Genomic DNA, 26,795 nt, shown 5'->3' with positions numbered 1-26,795 from the left:
TTCATTTTCAATAAATTATTATATTTAACTATATTTTGTAATTAATCATATAAAGTAAAAATTTACAAATCAGTAAAATAAATATAATCATTATCATTCAGAAACATCGATCGAAAACATCATAAAAAAGTTAAATTTCAAATAAATTGAAATAATAACATACCACTTTTCAGCAGGAGATACTTCTCATATTAATTTCTTTGTAATCAAGATTGCTCCAGTTTTATATTTTGCGAATTTAAATATAATACAAAGTATATTAACAATTAACAAAATCAATTGTTTCTTGCTATGTATTATCTATTTTTCCTACAATCATTATTTCTTTTTAATGAACAATATATCTTATAGAAAATCACGAAAAATTAAAATTTACAACAATCAGTAAAATGGTGATAATCATTGTTATTCAGAAACACCATAGTATCATCATCAAAATTAATAAAAGTACATCAAAACAAAAACTACTAAAATGTTATATAAAATTATGTAATTGTTTATATCAAATTACCTAAAAATTCTTTAAAAACAACATTAAGATAAAAGTAATAAAAATAAGAAAGCAATATTAATTATTTACCTTTTTTCAGTAGAAGAGATATTTTCATGTTCATTAATATCTTTGTAACTAAAACTGCTCCAGTGCAAATTTTGATATAATGCAAAGTATATAAACAATCAACAGTCAATTGTTCCTTTCTATGTATTATCTACTTTTCCTACAATCATTATTTCTTTTTAATAAACAATATATCTTATAGAAAATCACGAAAAATTAAAATTTACAACAATCAGTAAAATGGTGGTGATAATCATTGTTATTCAGAAACACGGACCATAGTATCATCATCAAAATTAATAAAGGTACATCAAAACAAAAACTACTAAAATGTTATATAAAATTATATAATTGTTTATATCAAATTACCTAAAAATTCTTTAAAAACAACATTAAGATAAAAGTAATAAAAATAAGAAACCAATATTAATTATTTACCTTTTCTCAGTAGAAGAGATATTTTCATGTTGATTAATATCTTTGTAACCAAAACTGCTCCACTGCAAATTTTGGTACAATGCAAAATATATTAACAATCAACAGTCAATTGTTCCTTTCTATGTATTATCTATTTTTCCTACAATCATTATTTCTTTTTAATAAACAATATATCTTATAGAAAATCACGAAAAATTAAAATTTACAACAATCAGTAAAATGGTGGTGATAATCATTGTTATTCAGAAACACGGACCATAGTATCATCATCAAAATTAATAAAGATACATTAAAACAAAAACTACTAAAATGTTATATAAAATTATATAATTGTTTATATCAAATTACCTAAAAATTCTTAGATCTTTGTCAATATCTTTCATTTTTGAAAACTTTTGGAGTGATATATGTTGGATATTTTAAGAAATAATATATTTTATTCCTTTCCAACTTAAATTCTAGATTCTTTTATATTCTATGCAAATTTCCTTCAAAAATGCTTGCATAGATCTAATCTGAAAAACAAAAATTGTATTTTAATAACCTCATCGCTTATAATACATTATATAACATACAAATATAAAATATTTATCAAAATTGGGGGGGATATATATCACTGATAAATCAGTAACTAATAATTTTCATCATTTAAAAATGCTTAGGAGACTATTAAAAAATAAAACATATTTCATATTTACTTTTCATTATTTCTTTTCAGAAATGTATCTTATGGAAAATCATGAAAGATTAAAATTTATAACAAATCAGTAAAATAATTGTGATAGTCACTGTTATTCAGAAATATGGATAGTGATGTCATCAAAATTAACAAATTAACAAAGATATATCAAAAATTAGAAGCTACTTAAATGTTATATAAAATTATATAATTGTTTATATATTAAATTACCTAATTCTTAGATTTTTGTTAATATCTTTCATTTTTGAGAATATGGAGTGATATATGTTAGTCATCTTAAAGAATAAATTTTATTCCAAATCAAATCATGCAAATTTTCCTTAAAAATTGTAGTAGATGTAATAATCTGAAAAATAAAAATTATATCTTAATAAGTTGTTTATAATACATTACATAGCGTATGATTATAGTATAAAATGGTATAAAATATTTATCAAAACTTGAGGGGTGAGGATATATATCATCGATAAATCAGTAACTCTCATTTAAAAAATATATTCGAGCTCATTACAATAATTCAAAGTATATTTGCTTCAAAATAAAACATCAAGTATCTTAAAATACTTCTCGTTTATTTCACCTTTGTATTCCTTTCTTTTACGCAAAGTAAAATGATTCTACATAATTTTCGGACGCTATTAAGAAACTAATTTTATATATATATATATATATATATATATATATATATAAAATTTATATATATATATATATATAAAATTTATAAAATATATATATTATAATATATATAAAATATTCATGCGAAAACCGATGCGATGTATTCAAGACACGTGGTCGAAAAGATAGTTCGCGAATTAATCCTCGTGGCGAATAATCATGAATGGAAATGATAAAATCAATGAAGAAAATTAATAACGAAATTGAATAAACTTAAGAAAAATTGAGATTTCTCACCATCTCGTGTTCCCGCAATTTGTCGTGCGAGACATGGATCGGCACGATACATCTCAACCACATCGTAGAAGAAAGGGAAATGAATGAAAACGAAACGGAAATCGTATTGTTCTTGTTGCGTGAGAAATCCCCACTCTTCTCCATTAATTTCCAACTGTGATTGGTCGATTCGTTTACTTTTCGTTTAGTTTTAGATGAGGTCCAATCGGATACATTGCTGATTGGTTAAATAATAGATCTTTTGATAGGTAGCTCACTAGAAAATTCCTAGGCATCGGTCGATGTGAGTGGTATGTCCAATTATAACTTCAAACTTTGTGTCCATGACACTAAAGATTGATTCAAAATCTCGAATGGAGGAAAAAATGATTAATCATATTGATCAATTGATCGAATAGCTATTGCAAGTCAATTTTTCTTTGACCGAGATTTCAGATCGATTTTTAGCATAAAGAAAAAAATAAAAGATAAAGAACAAAGAATAGATCAAGAATAAATTGATTTACATTGATAAAAAAATATTATAATTTCTTGAATCAAATTTCAATTAATTTAATTAATAATTAATATATTCAATATTATTTTATTAATATGAATAGAATTAATTTTGTCATTTGATACATAAGAAGAAAGATTAAACTGAAGACGATAAATTATATAATTAGAAATTTTATTACAATTTTCATGATTAATCGTTGATTAATTTGAATGGAATTAATCGGAATCAATCTTAAGTACAATATTAAAAAATTTTTAAGACATGAAAATTTTTTATATTACTGATTAATAAAACATAACAAATATATTAACTCTCTTTAAATCATTCTTCTTTGTAAAGAATTTCAATCATATTAAATATATATTAAAAATTCCATGTCAAATACTTACATCATTTAAAATATTTCATCCATGGAGAGATCTTTATTTATGATCAATTCCCTATATAAATCCTGTTTGTTAATGAAATGTTAATGAAATATTAATTGAAATGTTAATGATGCATCTTATGAAAGGAATTAAATTATTTATTATCTTTTACTTTTATAATATATTTCTATGTTCTTGCACATTCTCCTTGGAGTAATGTCTAATATAATAAAGTAGCCGCAATATAGCCGTAGGTGTCACACCAGAAATTTTATTTGCCGCTGCAATCTGCAAGATAAATCTTATTAATATAGATTTCAAGATAAAAATTAATTCAAAAAAAGATCATTTGATTAAAAAAATAATAAATATCAATCATGTAGAATAATTATACTTCAATAGCAACGAATATTATTTGTGATTAAAATGAAAAGAAAAAGAAATTCGCTTGGCAATACAAATTAGAAATCAAAATTTTTGTAGAAAAGTTAACAACAGGAAGATTTACCGTGCGTGGAAGATATTTTGCAAGTTTCTCTCGATCTTCATTCGATAAATTTAAATCAGGACTGTAACAAAAAATAAATAGTTAATAATCGCTCACATCTTCGTTAGAATTTAAGATTTAAAATATTACATATTTTTATCAATTCCACTATGTAACAATTAAATAATCGAACTACAAAATAATTTTCACCTATCATAGTCGATATCATCGGGTATAATCATGCGCTCGTTTCTCCTGAGATCGTCCACTTGATCCTGTTGTTCCGCAACAAAATGAACATATTTTGTCTCTATCTGAAATCATTTAAGACATTTTATGAATATTGATGGATAAATTTCTTACTCAAATGCGTCTGATTAAATTTTCTAAAAATTTTTTCGTTTTTAAATACTTTTTTTAATTGTACAAATTTTTCTTTCAAAATATGACATCTAATAATTAATTCGCAAACCTCTATTCTTCTTGCTAGATTGAGATCTCCATCCAAATGTGCTAAATTCGGCAACAATTTCGCTAACTGCGCAAACGTGATTTCCTCGGTTGTTATAGACAGCATATCAAATGCTGATTTGGGCCCAGTGGCTTTCGAGCTCTTTAGTTTTAATAATTTCCGCCATTTCGAATTCGACCGTATGTCATTTTTGAGTATTTGTATAGCTTCCTGCATTTTATTAAACATTTTTCTCGTTTTGTCGAGCCTCTCGCGAGAAACACAGCCTACCGCATAACCTTTCTCCGTCAATCTCTGATCAGCGTTATCGGGACGCAATCTCAGCCGAAACTCTGATCTACTGGTGAACATTCTGTATGGTTCCGTGGTACCTTCTGTAGTTAAATCATCAATGAGGACACCAATGTAACCTTCAGTTCGACTTATCAAAAGCGGTGGTTTCTCAAACACCTGGATTATACATAGATTTATTTAAAATATGAAACGCGCGCAGCATTTAGAAACGTATATGTATATATAAGGCCTCTCAATAGACAATATTGTGAAATAATAAAATACGGAAATTTACATATGAGAAAATCATAAATTCTTTAAAAATAAATAAGATTTTCAATTAGTGAAAAGATTGGATAAATAAATAAAATTATCCAAAAGAAATTTTATACTTTTTGATTCATTGCAATGTAATATGAATCTTAAATTTTTTTTTCTCCATTCATTGCATTGCAATGTGAATCTTAAATTTGTTTTCTCTCCATTAATATAATCTAGAACTTTCTAGATCTCAATTACCTTAGCAGCCGCGTTAACTCCCGCAACAATACCTTGTGCAGCTGCCTCTTCGTAACCAGTGGTACCGTTTATTTGTCCGGCGAGGAATAGTCCAGGAATCTTTTTGGTCTCCAATTGACTAGTCAATTCTCTGGGATCTATATAGTCGTATTCGACACCGTAACCAGGTTTCACTGTGCAAATATAAATATAAATATAAAAAAATTAAAAAGATTCTGTAACATAAAATTATAATAGAAAAAAATCTCTATTATATTATGATAAACTTACCTAAACGAGCGTTTTCCAATCCTGGAATACATTTAACAAGCTCTATTTGTTTCTCTTCTGGTAGAGTGCACGATAATCCACTAGGATAAATCAATGGTGAGTCAAGGCCTTCCGGTTCTAGCCAAATCTGATGTTGTGACGTTTTAAATCGCAAAATTTTACTTTCTATACTCGGGCAATATCGCGGACCCGATATCTCTTCTGTGACATGTAAATTACAGTGCATATTATCTTTTATGATCTTTGCTACATCTTCATTTGTGTATGTTAGATACGTCAATAATTGCTCCTCAGGTGGTAGCCATACGTTATCGTTCATAAACGAGAATGGCATAGGAGATTTGTCCGGCAAAGATTTCATACATTTGGTAAAATCGATGCTTTCTTTCTCCAATCTCGGCGGCGTTCCTAAAAATTAAAATTCTTAACATTAAAGCAATTTTAATGCAGATATAAATTAAAATGCTAAATAAAAAATATATCCATTAAATAGTTAAATCAAACATGCAAATTTAAAATATATATTGTATGAAACATTATTTATACCAGTTTTCAATCTTCCTATTCGAAACCCAAGTTTGTCAAGTGTATTTGCTAAACCAATACTAGGTTCATCGTTCAATCTACCTGCAGGCCTTTTCTCTAATCCGATGTTTATTTGGCCTTTCAAAAAAGTTCCTGTAGTTATAACTACAGCATCACCAAATATCTCTGTTCCATCTCCTATAAAATAAAATATATATATGTAATATCTTATATAAAATTAAAATTAATAACTTTACTATTTAATTATTTTCATTATTTTATTTTCATATTTTTATAAAATTCAAAACATACTGAGAATTACTCCATGGCAAGATAGAGAATCGTTTTCCAAAATCAAATCTTCTACAGAGGATTCATAAATATGTAATCCAGGCATATTGAAAAGCTCTGCCTGAAGATGTTTCTTATATAATGCTCTGTCAATTTGAGCTCTGAGACCCCATACCGCCGGCCCTTTCCTCTTGTTCAAAACCTTATAATGTACTCCTGAAATATCGCATATCCGACAACATACTCCATCTAAAGCATCCACTTCTCTCATCAGATGGCCTTTTCCGATTCCACCAAAGGACGGATTACATGACATTTCCCCTACAAATGTAATCATATTCAAATATATTATGCCATATATCTTACTTCCAAAAATTTATTTTAAATGTAAAAATAGTTAAAAATTATAAATATTTTATAAAAACATTTTTTTTTAATATTACCTTATTCTAATGCAATGCATATTTGATTATTAAATAATAATTAATTTTAACAAGAGCATTCTGTAAAATTAAAGTATTCAGAATATAACATTTTGCAGTGATCTAATAGATTTCAACATAATATTACAGAGTAGCTTTAAGTATATACGTACCTATAGTACTTTTTTTCTGGGTAACCAACAGTGTCTTCGCACCCATTCTAACAGCAGCAGTAGACGCTTCGGTCCCAGCATGACCACCACCAACAACAATCACATCAAATTTGTTTGTATCTTTATTTATTAGGTCTCTCAATAATCGTTTCTGTTTGAAACACCCATCATACATTTGTCGATGTAACAAAGATGACCTCATTCTTGTAAAAATCATTTTGTCTCACTATTGCAGTCGTTCGAATTTTATTTTCTAAAAAATATTTAAAGCTCTTAAATTTCAAAAAAATAAATTATTTGTGAATCAAATAAGATAATAGTGTCAAATGCTGGTAAGCACAAATTTCTTATAATTTCATGAAACATTTATTATCATTTATTCTATGTTAAATCTATATCTATATTAATATTTCTATTACATATGGTGTATCATTTAATTTTTCTGTTAAATTTGATTTTTATTCGTCAATAAACTAAAACTTTGTGATTCTTTTTTATCTTGTAAAATGTTATTCTTTTTCAACAAAATAAAAAATAATTAATAAGAAAGTAGGAAATAATAAGAAAACAGATATATAAATATGAACACTTTTATTGCATTAATTTCAAATAATACAAATAAAAAATATAGAAATAATAAGATGTATCAAGTATGATAATTCGACAGCAGACATTCCTGAGCCTTCAAGGCTCTGTATACCGAAATATATCGAATTACATTTTGTAATTTTGAGAGTATCAATCGTTCGCATAAGTCTTCCTTATTTGCAAATCTTAAATCTGTATAACCTAGATTGTTGAAAAATTCTAAAACAAAGTCGAAACAGTTCAGGCTAATGGTGTTATAATTACTAGATCTCCACTTGATATCTTTTAATATAAGCGACAATGTTTCGTCCCATCGATTGGTCCAGGCAGCTGGCACAACCTCTAAGGCGACACAGTTGGTCCAACTGGCAACATCATTCACTATCAATCCTTTCTTGTCAAACTCCACAATGTCACCACTAGAGTTGACTATCCCGACATGCAGGTCATCACGTGTTACATTATAATCATCAAGGAAATTGCCCTGTGAGGGCCGAATAATGACACTACTGGAAGTATGTACAGCATTCACAAACGGATATGGAACACGAAATGGATCCACGACGAAATTTTGTATTTGTGATATGCACACTGGGCAAATCGCTGGAATACGCTTGCAGAATACACTCTTCGTTGGACAATGACGGAAACAGATGATGCCCGGGTCGTTGTTCATGTTTTCAAAGAGCACTCAAGAGCACTTTGACACTCTCCAGTATTCACAACCAACGAAAGTTTCGATTTAATTCTATTCTCGTTTTTCTAGAAAAGTTTTCTTATTAAAAAAGAGAATGCCGGCTCGTATGAGATATGCGTAGAAGAAATGTTTATCATGTCAAGTTCGACTTCGTCAACATTTCACTCATCATGCCGTTTTATTTATTTTATACAACATTCGCACTGGAAACGAGAAAGCAAAAACAAGCGGAATGTATAAAAAAATATACATGTGACGGACATAAAACAATATATAAGAAAGTATACATGTCCTAACCTAACCTAAAAATGATACTCCATGAATGACGCAAAGAATCAATCCCGTTATCCCGTGATATTACATTTATGTATGATGAAAATATAGTTACTTACATAAGTGCACGTACAATTGTATTATGTAAATTGTCAGTTTTTGTAATGAATCCGAAATCGACGTCAGGCACATGCGTATTATATGTGTAAACGAATTACAGTAGTGTCAAGTTTTGTTACAAATAGATTGTCATCATGAACTTAAAAATATATAGACTGTACTATGACTGATTATGAGGGCAAAGAGGATGTATTAATTAAAGAGACAAAGTAATGTAAAGTATTAATAGATAATGATCTTAATATAATCAGAGTCTATGCAATTGTAATGTCGCTTAATTAAGTCGCAGTCGATTAGTTAATCAAATATTTCGCATGCTGATCACAACCGTAGACAAACATTATATCATGATAACATTATATCATGATTGTGATCAGCATACTGCTACAAATATTTCGAAGTATTTGATTAACCAATCAGAATAAAAAATTTTATGAATTGACTAATCAAAAAATGTTTTAAAGCATTTGTAGCACCAAGAGAATCGCATCCTACAACGGTTTGTCGTGAGTCGCTAAGTTGTAACATATCAATCAAAAAAAACAAAGTGTTCTTGCGTGTACACGATGCTCTCTTCTCATTGGTCCGTCGCAGCGACGTATTGTAATCGTAGTCGTTAGAATAGAAATTGACCAATTTAAACGACTACGAATATGACCGAAGAACGTTATGATTGTCCTTGCGACTATAAACTCATATTGCAGACCTCGCGTAAGAATTGACTATGAATATTGGTTTTTGTAAAGTTCAAAGTAGAAAGGGAATCGAGGATATAAAAGACCTACTTTATCGGCTGAAACTCGTAAGTTGGCAATATCGTTCGACAGCGCCGTCATTCCTTCGGCGTCAGTGAAATGAGATAAAAGGGATCGAAAGTATTTCTCTCTCCTCACTCCGCTGGATCCTTACCATTTCCGCATCCGTTTCCTTGCTGGTGAGGTACACGTACGTACGTACGTTCTCGTCGACGCAGCGTAAGTTCTTGCAATTGTACCGTACATATACTTGCACCGCTGCACCTTCTTACACTTTCTGCAGCCGAAATATCAGAGGTGCAAAAGGTGCAACGAAATAAAGCGCGAAAATAAGATATTGCGGCTCATAGCGCGAAAAAGCATCGCAATTTTGTTAAAATTGAAGTGAGAAAACCAATCGGCCATCGAGTACGTTGGGTTGGCCAAACTTACGGTTATACGCAATCGGACACCTCGAAGCTTTTCCCACAACAAAGATGAAAGCCTGGTTTAATCGCGACGATGACGGCAAGGTGATCATAGACAGCAATGGGTTTGTTACGATCACATGCGAAGGTAATGTATTTAACAAGTTTTATGATACTCATATGATATCACTCAATACTACACAGTATTTATTATTCCTCTTGCTATATAATATCTGCTAGAAATAAGTAAGGTCAGTATAAAAGTGTATTGACAAACATTAATCTAAATATGTATTGCATATACAGAGGAGAACATAGCATTCCAACTTCATATATCGGAGATCGATGATAAACAGGAACAGATGTGCTTTAATGTCAATGGCAAAGATATATTTATTGATGTCATCCCATGGGAGTTTGCTGAAAATGATTCGGAAAGCGATAAAAAAGTAGATAAGTTGAATGAGAATAAATTAAATGAAGAGAAGTTTAATACACCAACGACGAGTAAAGGCGGGAACTCAGTTTTCCCATGGTGTGACGCCTCAACAAAAATCTTTTTAAAAGAGTATAAAGCAAAGAAAGAATTGGTGAAGAATCGCCAACTGAAAAATATGAAGAAAGCATATCAAGAAATAGCCAACAAATTGATAGACAATGGTTTTCATGTATCCCCTTTACAAGTGGAAAACAGATATAAAACACTCAAGCGTGCTTATAAGAACATGATGATATATAACAGGAGAAATGGAAGAGGGAAATATATCTGTACTTATGAACAGTAAGTCTACTTTCAGAGTCTGCTATCATAAATCATCTTAATTATTAATTCCATAAAAAAACACTTATAGAGATCTGGATGAAATTTTTTCCAATGATCTATTTGAGACGGAAACAAATGGAGAAGGAGAGACAAAGGCAGCGTAAGTAGTAATTTGTAAATATTTTAAATTATTCATCAATTTCTTGAAGACCTATATGTTAAAGATAATCATTCACAATCTTATATGCAGCATGGAGGCAGCACAAAATTGCAAAACTACTCAACAAAATGCAAGACTGGAGGCTCAAAATGTAAAAATAATCGAGAATCTGCAAAGCTGTCAGCGTTTGTTAAGGAATTTAATTAACAAGATGGAAAGCAGTAGTAAAAATTCTAGTTGTGTGCAAAATGAAGTTTTGCAAGTATGTATTGAAATGCGAGATATACAAAAAGAAGCGCTAGCACGAGCGGAGGAACAAAGAGAGACGAAAAATCATTTGCTAGAGGAGATGATGACTATTCTCAAGTCTAGAAATACATAATGCGATTTATACCAGACAAGGCCAAAATCTTTACATTCTCAATAGTTGCAAAATAACAACTTATTTATTTTATTAAACACAAAGAAGGCAACAATTTCCTTGTATCTTTATTATCTTTCAATATTGATTTAACAAGGCAGTTGCAAGATTAGAGACAGATATATAATACAAAAGTATTAAGATCTGTTTACTATTTAATTTTAAATGTTGAATATATGTAATTATAGAAAAATGGATTTTTGCATGTCAATTGAATTACAAAAATGGAGTCTGAATTGTTAATTCATAAGTTACTTTATTTTAAAATCTAATATTAGATAAAAATAAATCTAATCGTAAAAATTAAGTAAAATTAAGATTAAATTTGTATAAATCCAAGTTACCTATTACCATCCAGATCTGTACATTAATATTAAAAGAATACATTAATTTGTAATACTGTTTAAGTGTTCTAATTCATCTTGGTCCCTATATTTTTAGATATAATCAATCTATATTAAATTAAATATGTACGAGATAAACATTCCTAATTCATTAATAATCTATGTAAACTAATAAAATTATTTAATAATAAAAAAATATATTCTTTATCAAAGTTAACATTGTACTGCAAGTAATTGATGATATAAGCAAAATTATCTGAAATTATTATATATAATTATTATAAATTATTAAATATCTGAAATTATATATAAATTCAAAAATAAAAAATTATTAAATATCGATCGAAGATATTACCTTATCGAATACTACCGATATTCTTTCCTCGTGTTTAACTTCTCTTCCTTGGCTTCAATGAATCTATTCGGTGATCGCGACATTTTTCTAGCACGACTTCTACCCAAATAAATGTCCAATAAGAGATAGCCGGAATCTGACGCAATCCTCGTGCGTGGAAATCGAGCTTCAGAACGAGACACGAGGTCTCGCCCGTCTCGCTGCCCGTTATTTTCTATCGCTCACATGTCTCTTGCGGTTGTGCGTTAGCATATTTTTCTATTTATTGTCGTATTTATTAATTTATTCGATAATGATGATCGTTACCACGAACGAGGGCAACCCGAACGCGCTGAAGCTGATTTTTGCACTTCATTTGGCTCAGAAAGATTTCACTATCAAGATCGTGAAGCCTGGCGGTGCGTTCATTAACCTTCTATCTGCCTCTATCTTGCGAATTGACTCACATAAGCTTTTCCTAACGCAAAGAAAATTTTCATGAGACTGAAATTATACACAATCTCACCTTATGAACGTTATCTTTGATCGGGCTTTTCCGAATCCAAATCAATCAATCAATTCCACTACTTGTAAATTTCTTAGATTTTTTATTATTTCTATAATTTCATCAGCTTTATTTCACGGAGTTGATCTGTTTGAGTTTTGAGAAGCTTAGTTAAAGATATATGATCATAATTCTTTTACATATAATAATAATATATATTATACATAGATGTTGTTCTGAATCGTTTGCCAGCGTTGACTACACCATCAGGATTGTATCTATTCAGCGTTTCTGCTGCACTGCGTTTTCTGTTGCCTGTACCTAAAGAATTGGAAGTTTTCAATGATAGATGGCTGGAATGGGAAATTTCTCAATTACAGGTATCACCTTGATTGATAACATCAAACTTATAATCACAATTAGTCTTTATCAATTTTATTTTATATTTATGTGTCACTGCAGTCAATAAAAGTATTGAGTTTGAAGATATGATAAAGGATCTTTTAAAATATTTTGAAGAAATTTTAATGTATTATTTCTTTAGCCAGCTATATTACGCTACGTAAGTGCAAAATCTTCCAAGACTCCACAAAAATCTGACTTATGGTTTTTAATAAAAGATCTCAATAATGAACTGAATAACAAGAAGTACTTAATTGAGGTAAATAATCAAGATATCTTCTGTTATTCAAACATTCTTTTTATTACTCATTAATTTATTCTATTTTTGCTCTTTTTTTTTTAGAAATGTAGTAATTTATCACCAGCAGATATTTCTATTTGGGTAAGTCTTTGGAGTATAGATGAAGATATCATCAATGAGTTCTCAAATGTCAAAACCTGGTTAACAGATATTCATCAATCTTTTTTTTCACCTCTTTCGGTAAGACTATGTTACAATCATACTTATTACAATCATAATTATTATTTTATAAACATGAATCTAATATATATGTAATCAATATCAATATTTTAAATGTGCAGGAACATATTTCCAGTTCTTTTTGCGACAAGAGTAAAATAACTATCGCAAGTATTGAAGCTGCTTCTTGGTTTCCTGTTAATACAATCTCAAATTCCCAAACTCGCGAATCGATACCTAATGACGTAAATAATTTACAAATGTTTCTTAATGAACATTCCACAAATAACAAATTTCTTTTATATATAGGCCTAAATTATTTATTTCAGATTAGTTCAATTAAGGAAAAAGAAACAGAGATTATTAGTCAAGAAGAACTTCATAATGTAACAAAGAATTGGTTCGGTGGACAATACCCAGAAGTCAAGGAAAGTTCATATCCTATGTAAGTTAAGTGAATCTAATAAGTTTAGAAAATTTATAGAGAGTAATATAGAGAGTAATTAAATTAATTATATGTTCTTTCTCTTAGATTACCTAAAAAAGATGAACGAAATGTTTTGATAACATCGGCTCTTCCTTACGTTAATAATGTTCCGCATTTGGGAAATATTATCGGTTGTGTTCTTTCAGCCGATATTTTTGCAAGGTTTGTAGGGATGTGTATGTATAGTATTAATATAGCATATATAATTTGCAACTTAACTTAATATCAATATTTTTATTTGTGCAGGTATTGTAGACAACGAAATTATAATACTCTTTATATTTGGTAATTATCTTTCTTATTTTGCAACATATATAAAAAAAAGCATTATTTTAATATAAATAATTTTATTTTTAGCGGAACTGATGAGTATGGTACTGCCACCGAAGCAAAAGCCCTGCAGGAGAAAACGACTCCTCAGGCAATTTGCGATAAATTTTTCGATATACATAATGATGTCTACCGCTGGTTCGGCATCGGATTTGATTACTTCGGTCGTACTACTACACCCGAACAAACCGAGTAAGATTGCAGAACTTGTCTTGCTTTCTATCTTTTTCTTCTTCACAATCACGTTTATCTTCATTATTATTTTTTTCAGAATCGTCCAATCGTTTTTCCTAAAAATTAAATCGCAAGGTTACGTGCTGACCGAAACTGTAGAACAACTCCATTGCGAATCTTGTGATCGATTTCTTGCCGATAGATTCGTAGAAGGCACATGTCCTGGATGCAAGTACGAGGATGCGCGCGGCGATCAATGTGATGGTTGCGGTCATCTCGTGAACGCGGTTGAATTAATAAATCCTCGATGTAAGATATGTAATACTAAACCTATCGTAAAAAACTCGACACAATTTTTCTTGGATTTACCCAAGGTAAGATTTATATTGCGATGTTCTGTTATTGCTAATATATAGGATATTACACATATTACACGCGTAGTTCTTCCGTGTTGCAGCTGGAAGAAAAGGTGAAAGAATATTCCGCTGTCGTAGAAAAAGGGTGGTCTAACGTTGCTAGAGTGGTTTCAAAAGCATGGCTGCGCGACGGTCTTAAACCTCGTTGCATAACCAGAGATTTGAAATGGGGCATACCGGTCCCAGTAGAGGGTTTTGAAAATAAGGTGTTTTACGTCTGGTTTGATGCCCCTTTCGGATATATCAGTATTACAAAGAGGTATACCAAAGAATATAAAAAATGGTGGCAACCTTCTCAGGATACAAAAATCGATTTATGGCAGTTTATGGCAAAGGATAACGTTCCGTTTCACGTGATAATGTTTCCCGCTTGCTTGCTAGCTGTTAATGAAAATTACACGTTAATGAAGCATTTAATGGCAACTGGTACGATATCAAAAAATAAAAATGTGTCAGACAAGTTTACTTTGTAATTATATTTCGGTATTTTTAATATCTGTTTTCTTTTTCTTTGAATCTAAGATATCGCTCTTCTTATTTTCTCTATTAGAATTTTTTGATAATTTTTTCGACTAAGATTATTTCGTTTTAGAATATTTAAATTATGAGGATAAGAAATTTTCCAAATCTAGAGGTATTGGAGTATTTGGAACGGATGCTAGAGACACGGGGATTCCAGCAGACGTATGGCGATTTTATTTAGCCTACATTAGGCCTGAAACTCAAGATTCCAATTTTAATTGGGTAGATTTAGCCACGAAAAACAATAGCGAATTGTTAAATAATCTTGGCAATTTTGTCAACAGGTTTGTAATCATTACGTCTTTTGTTCTAAATTGTCAATAATTAACATTTTGCGATAACCTGTTATTAACAGTTCCTAAAATTTATTACGGATAGAGCTTTAGTATTCTCTGAGAAATTTTTCAACTCTAACATACCACCGATAGAACAGCCGGAAGAGGCTGACTGGACTGTATTGGCATTGGCACAACGCGAACTGACGTCTTACTTAAATGCTATGGAACAAGCTAAGCTAAGAGATGGCTTGAAACACATATTGGCGATTTCAAAACATGGCAATCAATATATGCAATCCCAGCAGCCATGGGTGAAAATCAAAGGAAATGAAGATGACAAGTATAATCAGCTTATTCATTTTAATTCTTTTCTCATCGGCTTATCTTTTTGATTAATATTTTTATTTAAAATTAATAGGAAAAGAGCCGGAACTATTGTTGCAATTTGCTGTAATTTAGCTTGCCTTCTGTCCGCTCTTTTGGCTCCGTTCATGCCTGCTACAGCCAAACAATTGAGATCTCAACTAGGTTTGAGTAATAAAAGTTATGGCTATATCCCTGAAACGATAACAAGTATGTTACCTACTTGGCACAAAATTGGCAAACCCACTCCATTGTTTACTAAGATTGAAGATCAAAACATAGAAATGTTACGCGAGAAATACGCTGGACAACAGGAGACCAATGGGACAGTACAATTATCGACGAATAAGTATATCGACAAAATCATGTCATTAAATGCCGCTATTAAAAAGCAGGTTAGTGGACTTTTTTTCTTTCTTCTCTCTCTCTCTCTCTCTCTCTCTCTCTCTCTCTCTCTCTCTCACTCAGAATTATCTTATTTATTTTCTGTATTTTTTAGAATGATCTAGTACACGAATTGAAAACTAAAAATGATGAGAGTGTTTGGGTACCGCAATATAACATTCTGTTAGATCTACAAAAGGAATTAGTCGAAATTCTCAACAAAGAGAAGTCGATGTGTGAAAAAAAATCACCCGTGAAAAATAAGAAGACCGAACCGATGCACGTGCCGGAACAAAATGGGGATGCTTTAACAGACGTAACAGCATTAGAATTGGCTATTTCAAAACAGGTATTAAACATTACAATTCGATATTTTTTTTATAATATAACACTCAATACATTGTGTTATGTTGCAATTTTAGGGCAATCTTGTACGAGAATTAAAAGCGAAAGAAGATGCAAGTGTGTGGAAACCGCAAGTGGACATATTGTTGAAATTGAAACATCGTTTGGCGGATCTCACCGGAACTACGCCAGTCTCTGTTGATAAAAAATCTAAAAAGAAAAAGTAACTACACTTCCTTTGTAATAAAACGATAAGATTTTTCTTATCTATTACGTTATTTATGTAAGTTATTTTTTCGACACGTGTAAAGCGTGGTAACATAATAGTATTTGATTAATGATATAAGATACACATGCACTTTATCTAATAAGTATATTTTAATTAACATACGCGCGCGTTATGTACTAGCAAGAAAAGAAAAGGGACCGTGAAAAAGACATTTGTACTTTATTTAAATGCGTTCATTCATACTAAGTATATTTATACAATGATGGATGATAAATAATTTACATAAAAATTGAAACTGATATCTTTTACTGATATCGTTTTGACATTAGCACTTTTTCAAAAAGACTACTTGCTTCTGGGAGCATCAGAACAACATTATTTTTAGGCGGTGCTTTATTATTTAACAATATCTTATTTTTTTTATTGTTTTTAATGCCCGGTTTAATGTTTGATTTAATACCTTGCTTAATGCCTTGTTTAATATCTTCTTTCATATCTTGTTTAATATCTTGCTTAATATTTGGTTTAACGCCCGGTTTAGCAGCTAACTCTCGCTTCGAATTCATTGTATAGAAGACAAAGTACTCTATACCAAATACAATGAGCGAAATTATCATGCCAAAAAGCAGAAGAATCAGAATTGGTGCCGCTTCGTAAATAGTCACACTGGAAACAAAGATCTCATCGCTTGGGCAATAAGGCCTCCTGGCCGACCGCCGACGTATTTCGCGTCGTCGAAGTCCTGAAGTAGCTATCCTCAGTAACCTATGTTCAGGATTAGGATTAATGCGTTACTTGTAACGCTATTACCGTTACAGTTACTTTTTTTCAATAACAAATTGTAACATTTCTTTATATTTCTTTATATAGTAACGGTAATGTACTTTAACATTTTTTGAATAATAGCGAATATAATCATTACATTCATCGTTATTATTATTTTGCATACAATTATTACACATACAATTATTACATGTGCACATAAGCGAATCCTGAAAAAAAATCTTCAAAATTTGATGAAAAGAATAATAGAAATTGTAAAGAGAAAGATTCACTACTTTTTAAGTAACGATAATAGTAATGAATTTCGATAGATAATAAATATGATAACAAATCTTTTTAAAAACTTTTTCAAATCTGTCTATATTGAATAATCTTGATCTGATCTTGAAGTTTTATACATTGTACTCACGCTATTTTGGAGATTTCGTGAAAGTGACTCTTAAGGTTGGACCACAAACCCAATTCAGAGGGCTGCAATAAGTGAACTTCCGTTAATTGACAAATCATCTGTTTATCGAAAGCGAGTTCGATGAATGGATAAATATCATCCGGATCCGCGTGATAAGCGAAACCTCCCTTCATTATTTCCTTCACGCCATCCTCGATCGAAATAAATCTTTTTGATTCTAGTATAGAATTCCAATAATGTTTGAAATATTGTACGTCCGGCCTTTGATTCTAAAAAATATACTTAGCATGTCAGAATGATTAAGTTTAAAAAAAGTAATATCGGAGGTATTATTTTGGGATTTTACCCGTAACAGGAAGTTGAAGAAGACATTCTTCTCAGCCGCCATCTTCATCTTGCTATGCGCCAATGAATACAGTGAGTCATTCATCTTTTGGAGAGGCTCATTCAATCTGGCCGATACTATCGCCGCTGAATAATAATTATATACCAGTAGACCAAAGATCGTTATCTGAATGAGGGCAATTCGACTGGCCGATTGGTCAGTGAGAAAAGGGAAACCTAATTGACATTATGATAACAGGAAAACAATATATCATTGTCATATCGTCATCATCGTAAGTACCTTGCTGGCATAATGCCGCAACAGTGATCAATGCCGAAATGCTGCAGCCATAATCGTTAGCACGTTCTAACTTCAATATACAAGATAGAATGAGAATTGTAATCACCACGATCACGATGATCATATACCATGTGTCCGCTGCAAACGGCTTCAATATTATCCAGGGTTTCATTTTCATAGCCGGTATGGTACGAAACATGAAACAAGTACTGAATGAAAAATTATTCACATGTTGAACATAAGAACAGATTTTATTACATTTATTATGTTTACTATATTTTATTTATATATATGTAAATCTCTTTCATTGGGCTTACCGTGAAGGCCATTGCTGAAGAATAACACGCGCATATCCGTACCTTTCAATAGTTAAGATAGAAGGATAATAGCCCAAATCGGCATCGTCTCTTTTCAAAGTACTCATCAGAGGACCGTTGCTGTCATTCTTTTCCCAGTGATTGATCTCGATAAGATCCAACCTACATGAAAATATTCATTGAGCAATTAATACATACTCGCAGAAACTTATGTTTATTGTGATCAATTACGTAAAGTTAAACATGTTGGAGACATGCGAGAGAAGAGTGTGTCCGAATTTCGGCCAATTATCCATGACTTCGAAGCTGTCGCCTTCCAGATAATCTATCAAGCTCACGTGTTCCGGTCTATGTAGTACCTGTGAATACACAACTCGTAATAAATAAACTATGTTTTTTCTACTCTAAGATAGGGCTTACGATTCCGGCTGCTTTGGCTCGCAAACCATGATAATTTCGTCGTCTGGCAATCTTCGAGTCAGTCAGATTGATCGTGAGTCCTTTATCCTTTTGCCAACTACCAAGCCACGTAACGTTGAGTACTCCGCCACGCATTTTGCAATGATTGTATATATCATATAAGATGTAATCAGTTCCGTTCAGATCAGTTTCACTCGGCAATAAAATTCCGAAATCCGTGACGATGCTGAAACCACTCTCGTTCAAGTTCTGCAAACTGTGGCTCAAGTTGTTTCCGATGATCAGCCAGTTATACGAGTAATCAAACATGCGATGGGCTGAAGCCTACGTACAAATTTTATCAAATTTCTAAAGCGAAAAGTTCTGTTTTTTAAAAAAATTAGAGTATGGAAAAGTATTAGAATATTCTTACTTCGTCAAAAATGCCGCTAACATTCTGATGCGGACATTGTACGTCCACAAATACTCCTAGAGTCCGATCAGTGTCAAGATACCTCGGTATATTGACTTGTGATCCAGTCGGTTTAATCCCGGTGGCTATCCCAGCGACGTTCAGCAATCTCATCGTAAGGAAATCCTCTGGGCAAAGAAAGTTAAACTCTGAATCTCTAAACGATTTATTTTATGATTGCGAATTATTAAGAATTCTACACGTGAAACTCGACATTCAATTTACCTTCCACATTCCCGCAAGAAAATCCCACTACTCTGGATACCTTTTTGTAAACAAAATAATCTCGAATAATTTGGCTGGTCTGCGTATATGTGACGATGACGAATGTTTGTAAAAGAAAAATGCCTCCAAACAAGTGCATCCTTTCTCGGCATACATGAACTACAAGGCTGTGACGATGTTAAAACTATTCCATTTCGTCTTCATTCTGTATGGAATATCAGCATAATTTTCGACAGCAGCAGGAGTTGTAGAAAACGATTTACAGAGTTCGGAGTCATCCATAATATCCATAACGTTGATTGACATGACAGCATAATCACGGCGACTACTGCGATACAAACCATATACAGGGTGCCTCGTTGCTTCCGTCGTCCGTCTCACAGTTAGATTTTCCTACTAACTTGGGATAGAAACTTTTTCGGCGAGGGAATAATTTAATTGAGAGTTTTTGGATTCACGCAGCAAACGAATGCCACGTCTAGACTATTTATGCAGCAATCAATGTATTAAAAAGTTACAAAGAAATCCCGAGACACAGTATACAGTGCGACTTCCTCTTCAGTTTCAGAATTCTTACTTTATGTCCCTGTTTTCTATTACCCTGAATTCGAGTCAAATCCGTTACGATCGATTTACCTGTCTTATCTATCTATTATCCGGTTGTTTTCTACGAAAGTATTCATAGGAAAGTTTCTCGGTGGACTATTCTGTGATGCAAAGTGAATTCACAGCTTTATTGAAGCATTAGTCGCTTTATTAGAGCGACTGGGAAAAATTATAACGTGTGCTATCTCCACCGCATGAAATAAATATACGATAACGAGACACTAACGAATGTACCAATTATAACGCACAAATGAACTCATGAATATTTTACTTTCCAAGGCGAGACAGTTTCATTCGGGTAAATTGTGTTTGCTCGTGCCGGCCATCCTCTCCTCCGCATCGCCGCTACTCAGTCGTCTCAGCATTTCTTCTCTGCAAATAAAATTGTCGATAACTCCTCGCAGAGAGCTAAACATGTACTTTAGCTTACCTCGTGAATCGATAATAGACGATATTCTCGATGATGCATATGAAGCATCCAATAAGCACACCGAAAGATAATAAAATCAAAGCCGGAGCGGTCTCGTATATGGATATACTTCTCGTGGACAACGTATCGAGCTGGCATTGAGGCTTCCTGCTCGACCAATACTTTATCTGCCGGTCGCGTAACCCGGTGTTGAACATCTTGGACAGCCTGGAAAAGAATTCCTTGACTATTTCCTACGAGAGCTTCTTTTGGTCGCAAGAAGAAAGAGCAAACAAGAGCTTACCCGATTTTCGCTATCTCGGTGAATTGACCGTTGTGACTGGCGTACATACCCATGACGGATTGTTTGAATAGATGGATTTCCGTCAGAGCGCAGATCTTACTCGGATCAAATTTCTCTACGTAGGGATATGCCGTGTTCGGATCCGTGTGATAAGCCAGGATTCCTTCGCTGACCTGCTTCATACCCTCTTCTATCGGCAAATATCGCTTCGATTCCGGCAGAGGATCCCAGCGCTTTTTCCTGAAGTAATTTGATTCCGAACTGAGTTTCTGAAAGCACGAAGTGAGTTAGACGCTGCATTAGACTGAACGTACATTCTCGCTGTGTCTGGAAATACGCGTACATATAGAAAGTAATTCAAATACGGCACAGCTTCCGCGGCAATTTTCAGATTGCTATCCGCGAGGACGATCACGTCATCTTCCATCATGTCGAGCGGTTCGCTCAAACGAGCCGATACTATACTGCCCGAGTAATAGTTATACATGATCCAGTTGAAGAGGATGATCTGCAGGAGAGCGATACGACCAGGGATACGTTCAGGGAAAAAATTTGCACCTATGAAAGAGATTATTATTAAGTTAAATAATACGTTTGCAATCTGTGTGTTATTTTATACCTTGTTGAGCTATAATGCCAATAGTAAGGACTATAGCACCAGAATATTTCTCTGGCCTGCTCGTCTCTTCGCGTTTCATTATTACTCTCATTACGAACATGAAAAACACCGCAAACACGGCATACAGGTACCAAATATGAAGTGCAAATGGCTTGAAAAAGATCTCGAGCTTGATTTTATTCGATGAGGTGGACAGCAACATAAAGCAAGGTCTGCAAGAAAGAGATTAATTTATTAATAACAAATTAATTTTTTTTTAACATTGTAAGCGAAATCTCGATACCGAATCGGCCATGCCGCACCAATAAGACTAGCATAATCTAATCTCTCGGACACCATAATTCTGGGATTACTGCCAAAATCGATGTAATTTGCTCGTAATATCTCGAATATCAAACCATGCACGCTGTGACGGTCCCAATAAATTATCTCTGAAGCGTGTACACTTGGAAAAGATATTTTTATAATTAGCGAAAATTGAAAATAAAAGACAAAACTCCATTTTAATCACGAAAAAAAAAAATACCTGAAATTGAAGAGATCGCCAGTATGAGATATCATCGCGTACAAGAACTTATGCATGCTATCTAGAGATCTGGTGTTAATGTCATGCATGTAATCTTCCAACCGCATATTCTTCGGTCTATATTGTATCTATGATAAGCCAACGATAAAACAAATATAAACAAAAATAGTAAGAAATACAATACAATAAAACATTTCTCTTTTTTTATAAAACCATATATTTAATGACACGAACCACGCCCGATATCTTCAACGTCATGCCGTGCATATTAGCTCGTCTCTCGATCAATGGTTGGGTCAGGGTGATAATGAGACCTTCCTCTCGTCGCCATGAGCCCAGTCTTGTCACATTCAATGTACCTCCTCGATATTTGCAATGATTGAAAACGTCGTAAAGATCATAACCGGTACCATTTGTTATTGCGAGCACGAAATCGGTCGTTATACTGTAAGCGCTGTCGTTCAGAAGCGACACGCTGCTATTCAACTTCGATCCCAAGACCAACCAGTGATACGAGTAATCGTACATACGATACTTTGAAGTCTGACAAATGGTAAAATATCAGTATTCTTCTCTCCTTTTTCTTTTTCCATATAAAAAATTGGAAGTAAAGTCAAGCGAATGAAAACGGTTTATCGACTCCATAAATTCCTTTACCTCGGCAAAGATGGCCACGGCGCTCTCATTATGACAACGCAAATCCACGACGACTCCCAGACTCCAGGCCTCGGTGTTCAAAAACCGTCGTAAATTGATACTTGTATCGTGCTTTCGAATGATCGTGAATATACCCGCTCTGCTTAATGATTTCATGAAATAAAAATCATCTACAATAAAAACAAAATAGAAAGAGAGAGAGGCAAAGAAATCTTTATTAGAAAATATTTATGAATTTTATAGTATTACTATATGACTCGCTGATATATGAAAATTCCACGTACTTGTGAAATTTCCGCAAGAGAATCCCACAACATTTCGCACTGTCTTATTCACGAAATAATCGTGAATAAAATCGCTATCTCCCGCATTAACATAATTACAACTAAGTGATAAAACAATAAGGAATGTCACATACGTTCCACCGTGCTTCAATTTCAGATTATGCATATCGCCATGGAAAAAGTAGCCCATGCGAGACTATGTAACGTCGGATCTGTTCGCACGAATACGAATAAATGAGAGATAATGGAAATGGGAATGTAGATTGATTAATTTTGTATGAATCCACGATACATTCTTGCATTTTTCAGCCTCGATATAATATTAAACATATCTGGAAATCATATGTCTTATCGCTTATTTACATTTCACCGCTATGACATTCTGTCAGAAAATGAGAATTAAGAAACATGTCACTGTCAGGCTACAGTAAATGATTAATTATTTGCGCGTACGTAATGAATAAACACACAAGTTATCCATGACGAAATCTAATTAAGCAAGCATCAAGATGGGATGATGTAAAAATGGCGGATTATTTGTTCATTCACGCGAAAATATTTCGTCCGGCGAATTATTAGGTATGTCCTTTGTAAATATCGGAAAACGCAGATTCCTCCCTAGTTTGCGCGTTGTAGATATTGATATTCTATAAAAAAAGAGAGATAAAAAAAGATTAAATAATTGAGTAAAAAAATTTGAAATTTCCTATTTCTTTTTTTAAATCTTCATTTTACACCGATCGTTTTACCGGGGCCATATCCAATAGATAACGTTCTCCATCACGCAGATCACGAGAGACAACGCGATGGCAATTCCAATGAAGATGAAAATGGGCGTAGCTTCATGGATCGATAGTGGTTCCGCGACTAGCATATTTTTCGGACAGAAGGGTTTCCTTGCGGACCAGAATTTTAGTTGTCGTTTACGTATACCCATGTCATACATCTTGGTTAAGCTACGAAACATTAGAGAATATTTAAAGATTACAAATGTAAATGAAACATGCGTCTATTTAGTTGCTTGATCATAGTGTAATTACAGTAATAATAACGAACGCTTAAATACTTTGGAAATCTCTCGTTGCATAATGATAATTGTAAACGTCATTTATATTTTCCTACCCAATTCTAAGCAGTGGAGTGAACGGGCTCCTGTGCCTACCCCAAAGGGCGAGAACCGCGCGAAAGAGGTGAACCTCTGTCAGCTCGCATATCATCCGCGAATGGAAGTGCCGATCGATATACGGATATGCGGATTCAATCGATGTGTGATAGGCCAAACCACCCTTAGCTACACGATTCAGACCCTCCGTCAAGGGCAGATAACGCTTGGATTCCGGTACTCTGTCCCATCGTTTCGCAATAAAATACCGAACTTCTATCTCCGGCGACTTTCAATAATGCAAAAGTATGAGACAATATAAAAAAAACATACGTTTTGAATAAAATGATACATGATTTTTGCAATCATTGCGACTTCTATCTCATAAAATATCAATTTCGTCATAACATAAAAGCGTCTGTACCTGCAGAAAGGAACGAATATATGGCGTGAATTCAGCCGCTACTTTTAGATTACTATCCGCCAAACTAATCAACGAGTCGTTCATCTTCACACCCACATTCTTTAATCGATCGGACACAATGCTCGCCGAATAATAGTTCAAGATTAATACGCTGAAGAGCATGATGTGTATAAACGCTATGCGACCCGCGTAACGCACAGGAACATACACAGAACCTGTGAAAGCGTTAGTTTATCAATGAGTTCTTCATTTTTTATGTCTTATTTGACTCGAGAAAAAATTAACAAAGATGTTGAAGAAATTTCAACAAATACCTTGTTGAGAAACAGCACCTATAGTAAAAAGAATAGCAATGTTGTAGCTTTCCGCTAAGCTATAAACTTCTTCTTGTCTAATCAATATCGCCAGAATGGACATGGCAACTATCATCGTGCAGATTATCATGTACCATACTTTAATATGTAACGGTCGTAAAAATTGCTTTGTTTTCATAGTCGCCGAAGATATCGTCCGGAACAAAAAGCACGAACTGCAAAAAAAAACCGCATCAGTAAATCGAAACTTTTCATTATCGTGCATTACATAATTACGCACCGCATTGGCCATACTGGACCGATGATATCACCGGACCGTAATCTATCCGCTTTCATCACAATTGGACTGGCTGAGATATCTACCATCTTTTTCTGAAAAGCGACGAACATCGGCGCGGAATTGTCTTGTCGCTTTCTCGGATCCACTTCCACAATTTCGATACTTGAAAAAAAGGAAACATTAAAGAAGTGTGCAAAAAAATTTCACTTGCTCCGAAAGGTTCTTACGTGAAGTTAAAGAGATCAGCCATGTGCAACAAGATCATGTATAGGAATTGAGATCGGCCATACTTCGCCTTCATATCCTGATCCAGCACGATATCCTCCGTGGACAAATTGTAAAACTTTTGTGGCAGCTATAAGATTCGGATAGATAATAAATTACATGGCCGGATAGATAAATTACATGGCCAATTATCGTACTCATTGAACCGATCGGTTACTTACCAAGACTCCCACTTTGAGCTTCATTCCATGCAAATTGGATCTTCTTTCATACTTGGATTGTTTTAGTCTGATTGCCATTCCAGATTTCTCGGTCCAGTAACCCAGAGCAGTTACGTTCAAGGAACCACCGCGGGCCTTACAAGGATTATACACGTCGTAAAAATCATAACCCGTAGGGGACTGTATAGCGACTGTAACGTCGGTCACTAAACCAAAGGCATCGTCATTCAATAATCTCACGGTGCCCTTCAACTTCTGTCCCAAAATCAGCCATTTATGTGTCTCGTCATACAGGAAATATTTCGTGGCCTTAAATAAAAAGAAATTAACACCAAGAACTTTGCCATTGCTGCCTCAACATCTACGGTTTTGTTATCTTTCTTGACCCTTGTCTATTCCTCCCACCTCTTTTCCTGTCGTTGCATTTTCATATATATTATTCTTTTATTTTTATATGACATTGCACATTCCAGATATTTTACATAATTAATATAAAACATTATAATTAAGAAGCATTAAAAGCATTTAAAAGAAATCACCTCGGAATATATCACGGTGTAATTGTGTGCGTCGCATCGCGCGTCCACGTAAACGCCTAAATTGCGATAGTTGTTCTGTAGAAGTTTTCGAAGAAGAGTACGTGTCGATGATCCGACCGCGGATCCGAGATTCCATACTGATGTGAGTACAAAGACATCATTGAACATCCTCGCAAATTTTACATCATCTGTTTTATACAAGAAAAATTTGTTATTATATTTAAATTGTTAAAACGTTATTACGCACTTTCAAGACTGCCACAGGAAAACCCTACTACATTAGACACGCCTTTATATGTAAAATAGTCTCGGATCATGACGTTGTCGTTCGTGCAAGAAACGAGTAACAGACGTGATAGAAGTAGTAACTTCCAACTTCTATGAGACATT

General features: G+C 33.0%; 7 protein-coding genes across 24 annotated transcripts; 2 read left to right on the top strand and 5 right to left on the bottom strand.

Moving 5' to 3' along the window:
- Positions 1-163: 163 nt before the first annotated feature.
- LOC105433383 (5-taurinomethyluridine-[tRNA] synthase subunit MTO1, mitochondrial) lies at positions 164-11,925 on the bottom strand. Of its 9 annotated transcripts, none has more exons than XM_089083443.1 (17): positions 8,586-8,731; positions 6,909-7,161; positions 6,335-6,634; positions 6,044-6,220; positions 5,498-5,905; positions 5,228-5,400; positions 4,436-4,885; positions 4,174-4,277; positions 3,985-4,045; positions 3,649-3,764; positions 3,498-3,559; positions 2,610-2,957; positions 1,908-2,043; positions 1,346-1,512; positions 998-1,136; positions 581-719; positions 164-309 (listed from the first exon to the last, which is right to left on the bottom strand). In XM_089083443.1, exons 2-10 carry the CDS (start codon positions 7,123-7,125, stop codon positions 3,651-3,653), a joined length of 2,004 nt encoding a protein of 667 aa, XP_088939569.1. In that variant the 5' UTR covers positions 7,126-7,161; positions 8,586-8,731; the 3' UTR covers positions 164-309; positions 581-719; positions 998-1,136; positions 1,346-1,512; positions 1,908-2,043; positions 2,610-2,957; positions 3,498-3,559; positions 3,649-3,650. The 9 variants fall into 9 exon arrangements, with proteins under 9 accessions (XP_088939569.1, XP_088939570.1, XP_088939573.1 ...); XM_089083444.1 differs by having other exon boundaries at positions 2,610-2,876; XM_089083447.1 differs by lacking the exon at positions 8,586-8,731 and adding an exon at positions 11,792-11,925 and having other exon boundaries at positions 3,498-3,764.
- LOC105433384 (MKRN2 opposite strand protein) lies at positions 7,481-8,733 on the bottom strand. Of its 6 annotated transcripts, none has more exons than XM_089083459.1 (2): positions 8,586-8,733; positions 7,481-8,258 (listed from the first exon to the last, which is right to left on the bottom strand). In XM_089083459.1, exon 2 carries the CDS (start codon positions 8,170-8,172, stop codon positions 7,555-7,557), a length of 618 nt encoding a protein of 205 aa, XP_088939585.1. In that variant the 5' UTR covers positions 8,173-8,258; positions 8,586-8,733; the 3' UTR covers positions 7,481-7,554. The 6 variants fall into 6 exon arrangements, with proteins under 6 accessions (XP_088939585.1, XP_088939581.1, XP_088939586.1 ...); XM_089083455.1 differs by having other exon boundaries at positions 7,481-8,396; positions 8,586-8,707; XM_089083460.1 differs by having other exon boundaries at positions 8,600-8,682.
- LOC105433382 (uncharacterized) lies at positions 9,395-11,499 on the top strand. Its single transcript, XM_011648682.3, has 4 exons — positions 9,395-9,896; positions 10,055-10,529; positions 10,600-10,671; positions 10,762-11,499. The coding sequence occupies exons 1-4, from the start codon at positions 9,818-9,820 to the stop codon at positions 11,051-11,053; spliced, it is 918 nt and encodes a 305-aa protein (XP_011646984.1). The 5' UTR covers positions 9,395-9,817; the 3' UTR covers positions 11,054-11,499.
- Positions 11,926-11,929: 4 nt separating the features above from the next.
- On the top strand, positions 11,930-17,586 carry MetRS (methionyl-tRNA synthetase 1). 2 transcript variants are annotated; one of them, XM_089083436.1, is made up of 17 exons: positions 11,930-12,189; positions 12,504-12,655; positions 12,820-12,936; positions 13,021-13,158; positions 13,260-13,382; positions 13,467-13,582; positions 13,670-13,786; positions 13,871-13,909; positions 13,982-14,146; positions 14,226-14,502; positions 14,586-14,970; positions 15,137-15,350; positions 15,445-15,684; positions 15,763-16,102; positions 16,207-16,440; positions 16,514-16,659; positions 17,239-17,586. In XM_089083436.1, exons 1-17 carry the CDS (start codon positions 12,084-12,086, stop codon positions 17,267-17,269), a joined length of 2,940 nt encoding a protein of 979 aa, XP_088939562.1. In that variant the 5' UTR covers positions 11,930-12,083; the 3' UTR covers positions 17,270-17,586. The 2 variants fall into 2 exon arrangements, with proteins under 2 accessions (XP_088939562.1, XP_088939563.1); XM_089083437.1 differs by having other exon boundaries at positions 16,514-17,586.
- Positions 16,866-20,928, bottom strand: LOC105433379 (ionotropic receptor 75a-like). 3 transcript variants are annotated; one of them, XM_089083438.1, is made up of 9 exons: positions 19,896-20,928; positions 19,632-19,825; positions 19,220-19,543; positions 19,031-19,158; positions 18,800-18,961; positions 18,483-18,691; positions 18,204-18,418; positions 17,858-18,126; positions 16,866-17,430 (listed from the first exon to the last, which is right to left on the bottom strand). In XM_089083438.1, the coding sequence occupies exons 1-9, from the start codon at positions 20,032-20,034 to the stop codon at positions 16,971-16,973; spliced, it is 2,100 nt and encodes a 699-aa protein (XP_088939564.1). In that variant the 5' UTR covers positions 20,035-20,928; the 3' UTR covers positions 16,866-16,970. The 3 variants fall into 3 exon arrangements, with proteins under 3 accessions (XP_088939564.1, XP_088939566.1, XP_088939565.1); XM_089083440.1 differs by having other exon boundaries at positions 18,204-18,328; XM_089083439.1 differs by having other exon boundaries at positions 19,632-19,798.
- Positions 20,611-23,301, bottom strand: LOC105433380 (ionotropic receptor 75a-like). Its single transcript, XM_089083452.1, has 9 exons — positions 23,017-23,301; positions 22,594-22,902; positions 22,360-22,487; positions 22,117-22,278; positions 21,834-22,045; positions 21,558-21,772; positions 21,215-21,483; positions 20,932-21,138; positions 20,611-20,873 (listed from the first exon to the last, which is right to left on the bottom strand). Exons 1-9 carry the CDS (start codon positions 23,170-23,172, stop codon positions 20,792-20,794), a joined length of 1,740 nt encoding a protein of 579 aa, XP_088939578.1. The 5' UTR covers positions 23,173-23,301; the 3' UTR covers positions 20,611-20,791.
- Positions 23,302-23,547: 246 nt separating this feature from the next.
- On the bottom strand, positions 23,548-26,710 carry LOC105433422 (ionotropic receptor 75a-like). 2 transcript variants are annotated; one of them, XM_089083450.1, is made up of 9 exons: positions 26,406-26,710; positions 25,867-26,175; positions 25,648-25,775; positions 25,421-25,582; positions 25,141-25,355; positions 24,827-25,041; positions 24,423-24,691; positions 24,050-24,256; positions 23,548-23,947 (listed from the first exon to the last, which is right to left on the bottom strand). In XM_089083450.1, the coding sequence occupies exons 1-9, from the start codon at positions 26,571-26,573 to the stop codon at positions 23,842-23,844; spliced, it is 1,779 nt and encodes a 592-aa protein (XP_088939576.1). In that variant the 5' UTR covers positions 26,574-26,710; the 3' UTR covers positions 23,548-23,841. The 2 variants fall into 2 exon arrangements, with proteins under 2 accessions (XP_088939576.1, XP_088939577.1); XM_089083451.1 differs by lacking the exons at positions 23,548-23,947; positions 24,423-24,691 and having other exon boundaries at positions 24,100-24,256.
- Between the last annotated feature and the right edge of the window lie 85 nt (positions 26,711-26,795).

The sequence above is a fragment of the Pogonomyrmex barbatus genome, unplaced genomic scaffold (assembly GCF_055798465.1).
Source record: "Pogonomyrmex barbatus isolate J1 unplaced genomic scaffold, ASM5579846v1 scaffold7, whole genome shotgun sequence".
Taxonomy (NCBI): domain Eukaryota; kingdom Metazoa; phylum Arthropoda; class Insecta; order Hymenoptera; family Formicidae; genus Pogonomyrmex; species Pogonomyrmex barbatus.
This window is presented reverse-complemented; position numbering and strand designations above follow the sequence as displayed.

What these genes read in the sequence shown, in the direction of transcription:
- LOC105433383 (XM_089083447.1), bottom strand. Translation starts at nt 7,125, where the DNA reads ATGATTTTTACAAGAATGAGGTCATCTTTGTTACATCGACAAATGTAT. An exon ending in AATAGGAAGATTGAAAACTG is followed by an intron (nt 5,906 to 6,043) that starts GTATAAATAATG and finishes TTTAATTTTTAG; the next exon opens with GAACGCCGCCGAGATTGGAG. An exon ending in GAGTTAACGCGGCTGCTAAG is followed by an intron (nt 4,886 to 5,227) that starts GTAATTGAGATC and finishes TGTATAATCCAG; the next exon opens with GTGTTTGAGAAACCACCGCT.
- LOC105433384 (XM_089083459.1), bottom strand. Translation starts at nt 8,172, where the DNA reads ATGAACAACGACCCGGGCATCATCTGTTTCCGTCATTGTCCAACGAAG.
- LOC105433382 (XM_011648682.3), top strand. Translation starts at nt 9,818, where the DNA reads ATGAAAGCCTGGTTTAATCGCGACGATGACGGCAAGGTGATCATAGAC. An exon ending in TGTTACGATCACATGCGAAG is followed by an intron (nt 9,897 to 10,054) that starts GTAATGTATTTA and finishes TTGCATATACAG; the next exon opens with AGGAGAACATAGCATTCCAA. An exon ending in TATATCTGTACTTATGAACA is followed by an intron (nt 10,530 to 10,599) that starts GTAAGTCTACTT and finishes AAACACTTATAG; the next exon opens with AGATCTGGATGAAATTTTTT.
- MetRS (XM_089083436.1), top strand. Translation starts at nt 12,084, where the DNA reads ATGATGATCGTTACCACGAACGAGGGCAACCCGAACGCGCTGAAGCTG. An exon ending in GCGAATCGATACCTAATGAC is followed by an intron (nt 13,383 to 13,466) that starts GTAAATAATTTA and finishes TATTTATTTCAG; the next exon opens with ATTAGTTCAATTAAGGAAAA. An exon ending in ACTACACCCGAACAAACCGA is followed by an intron (nt 14,147 to 14,225) that starts GTAAGATTGCAG and finishes TATTTTTTTCAG; the next exon opens with AATCGTCCAATCGTTTTTCC.
- LOC105433379 (XM_089083438.1), bottom strand. Translation starts at nt 20,034, where the DNA reads ATGCACTTGTTTGGAGGCATTTTTCTTTTACAAACATTCGTCATCGTC. An exon ending in TTAGCGGCATTTTTGACGAA is followed by an intron (nt 19,544 to 19,631) that starts GTAAGAATATTC and finishes ATTTGTACGTAG; the next exon opens with GCTTCAGCCCATCGCATGTT. An exon ending in TGCGGCATTATGCCAGCAAG is followed by an intron (nt 18,419 to 18,482) that starts GTACTTACGATG and finishes AATGTCAATTAG; the next exon opens with GTTTCCCTTTTCTCACTGAC.
- LOC105433380 (XM_089083452.1), bottom strand. Translation starts at nt 23,172, where the DNA reads ATGAAATCATTAAGCAGAGCGGGTATATTCACGATCATTCGAAAGCAC. An exon ending in CCGTGGCCATCTTTGCCGAG is followed by an intron (nt 22,903 to 23,016) that starts GTAAAGGAATTT and finishes ACCATTTGTCAG; the next exon opens with ACTTCAAAGTATCGTATGTA. An exon ending in GTCTATTATCGATTCACGAG is followed by an intron (nt 20,874 to 20,931) that starts GTAAGCTAAAGT and finishes TTTTATTTGCAG; the next exon opens with AGAAGAAATGCTGAGACGAC.
- LOC105433422 (XM_089083450.1), bottom strand. Translation starts at nt 26,573, where the DNA reads ATGTTCAATGATGTCTTTGTACTCACATCAGTATGGAATCTCGGATCC. An exon ending in ACTCCACTGCTTAGAATTGG is followed by an intron (nt 24,257 to 24,422) that starts GTAGGAAAATAT and finishes AATGTTTCGTAG; the next exon opens with CTTAACCAAGATGTATGACA. An exon ending in ATCTATTGGATATGGCCCCG is followed by an intron (nt 23,948 to 24,049) that starts GTAAAACGATCG and finishes CTTTTTTTATAG; the next exon opens with AATATCAATATCTACAACGC.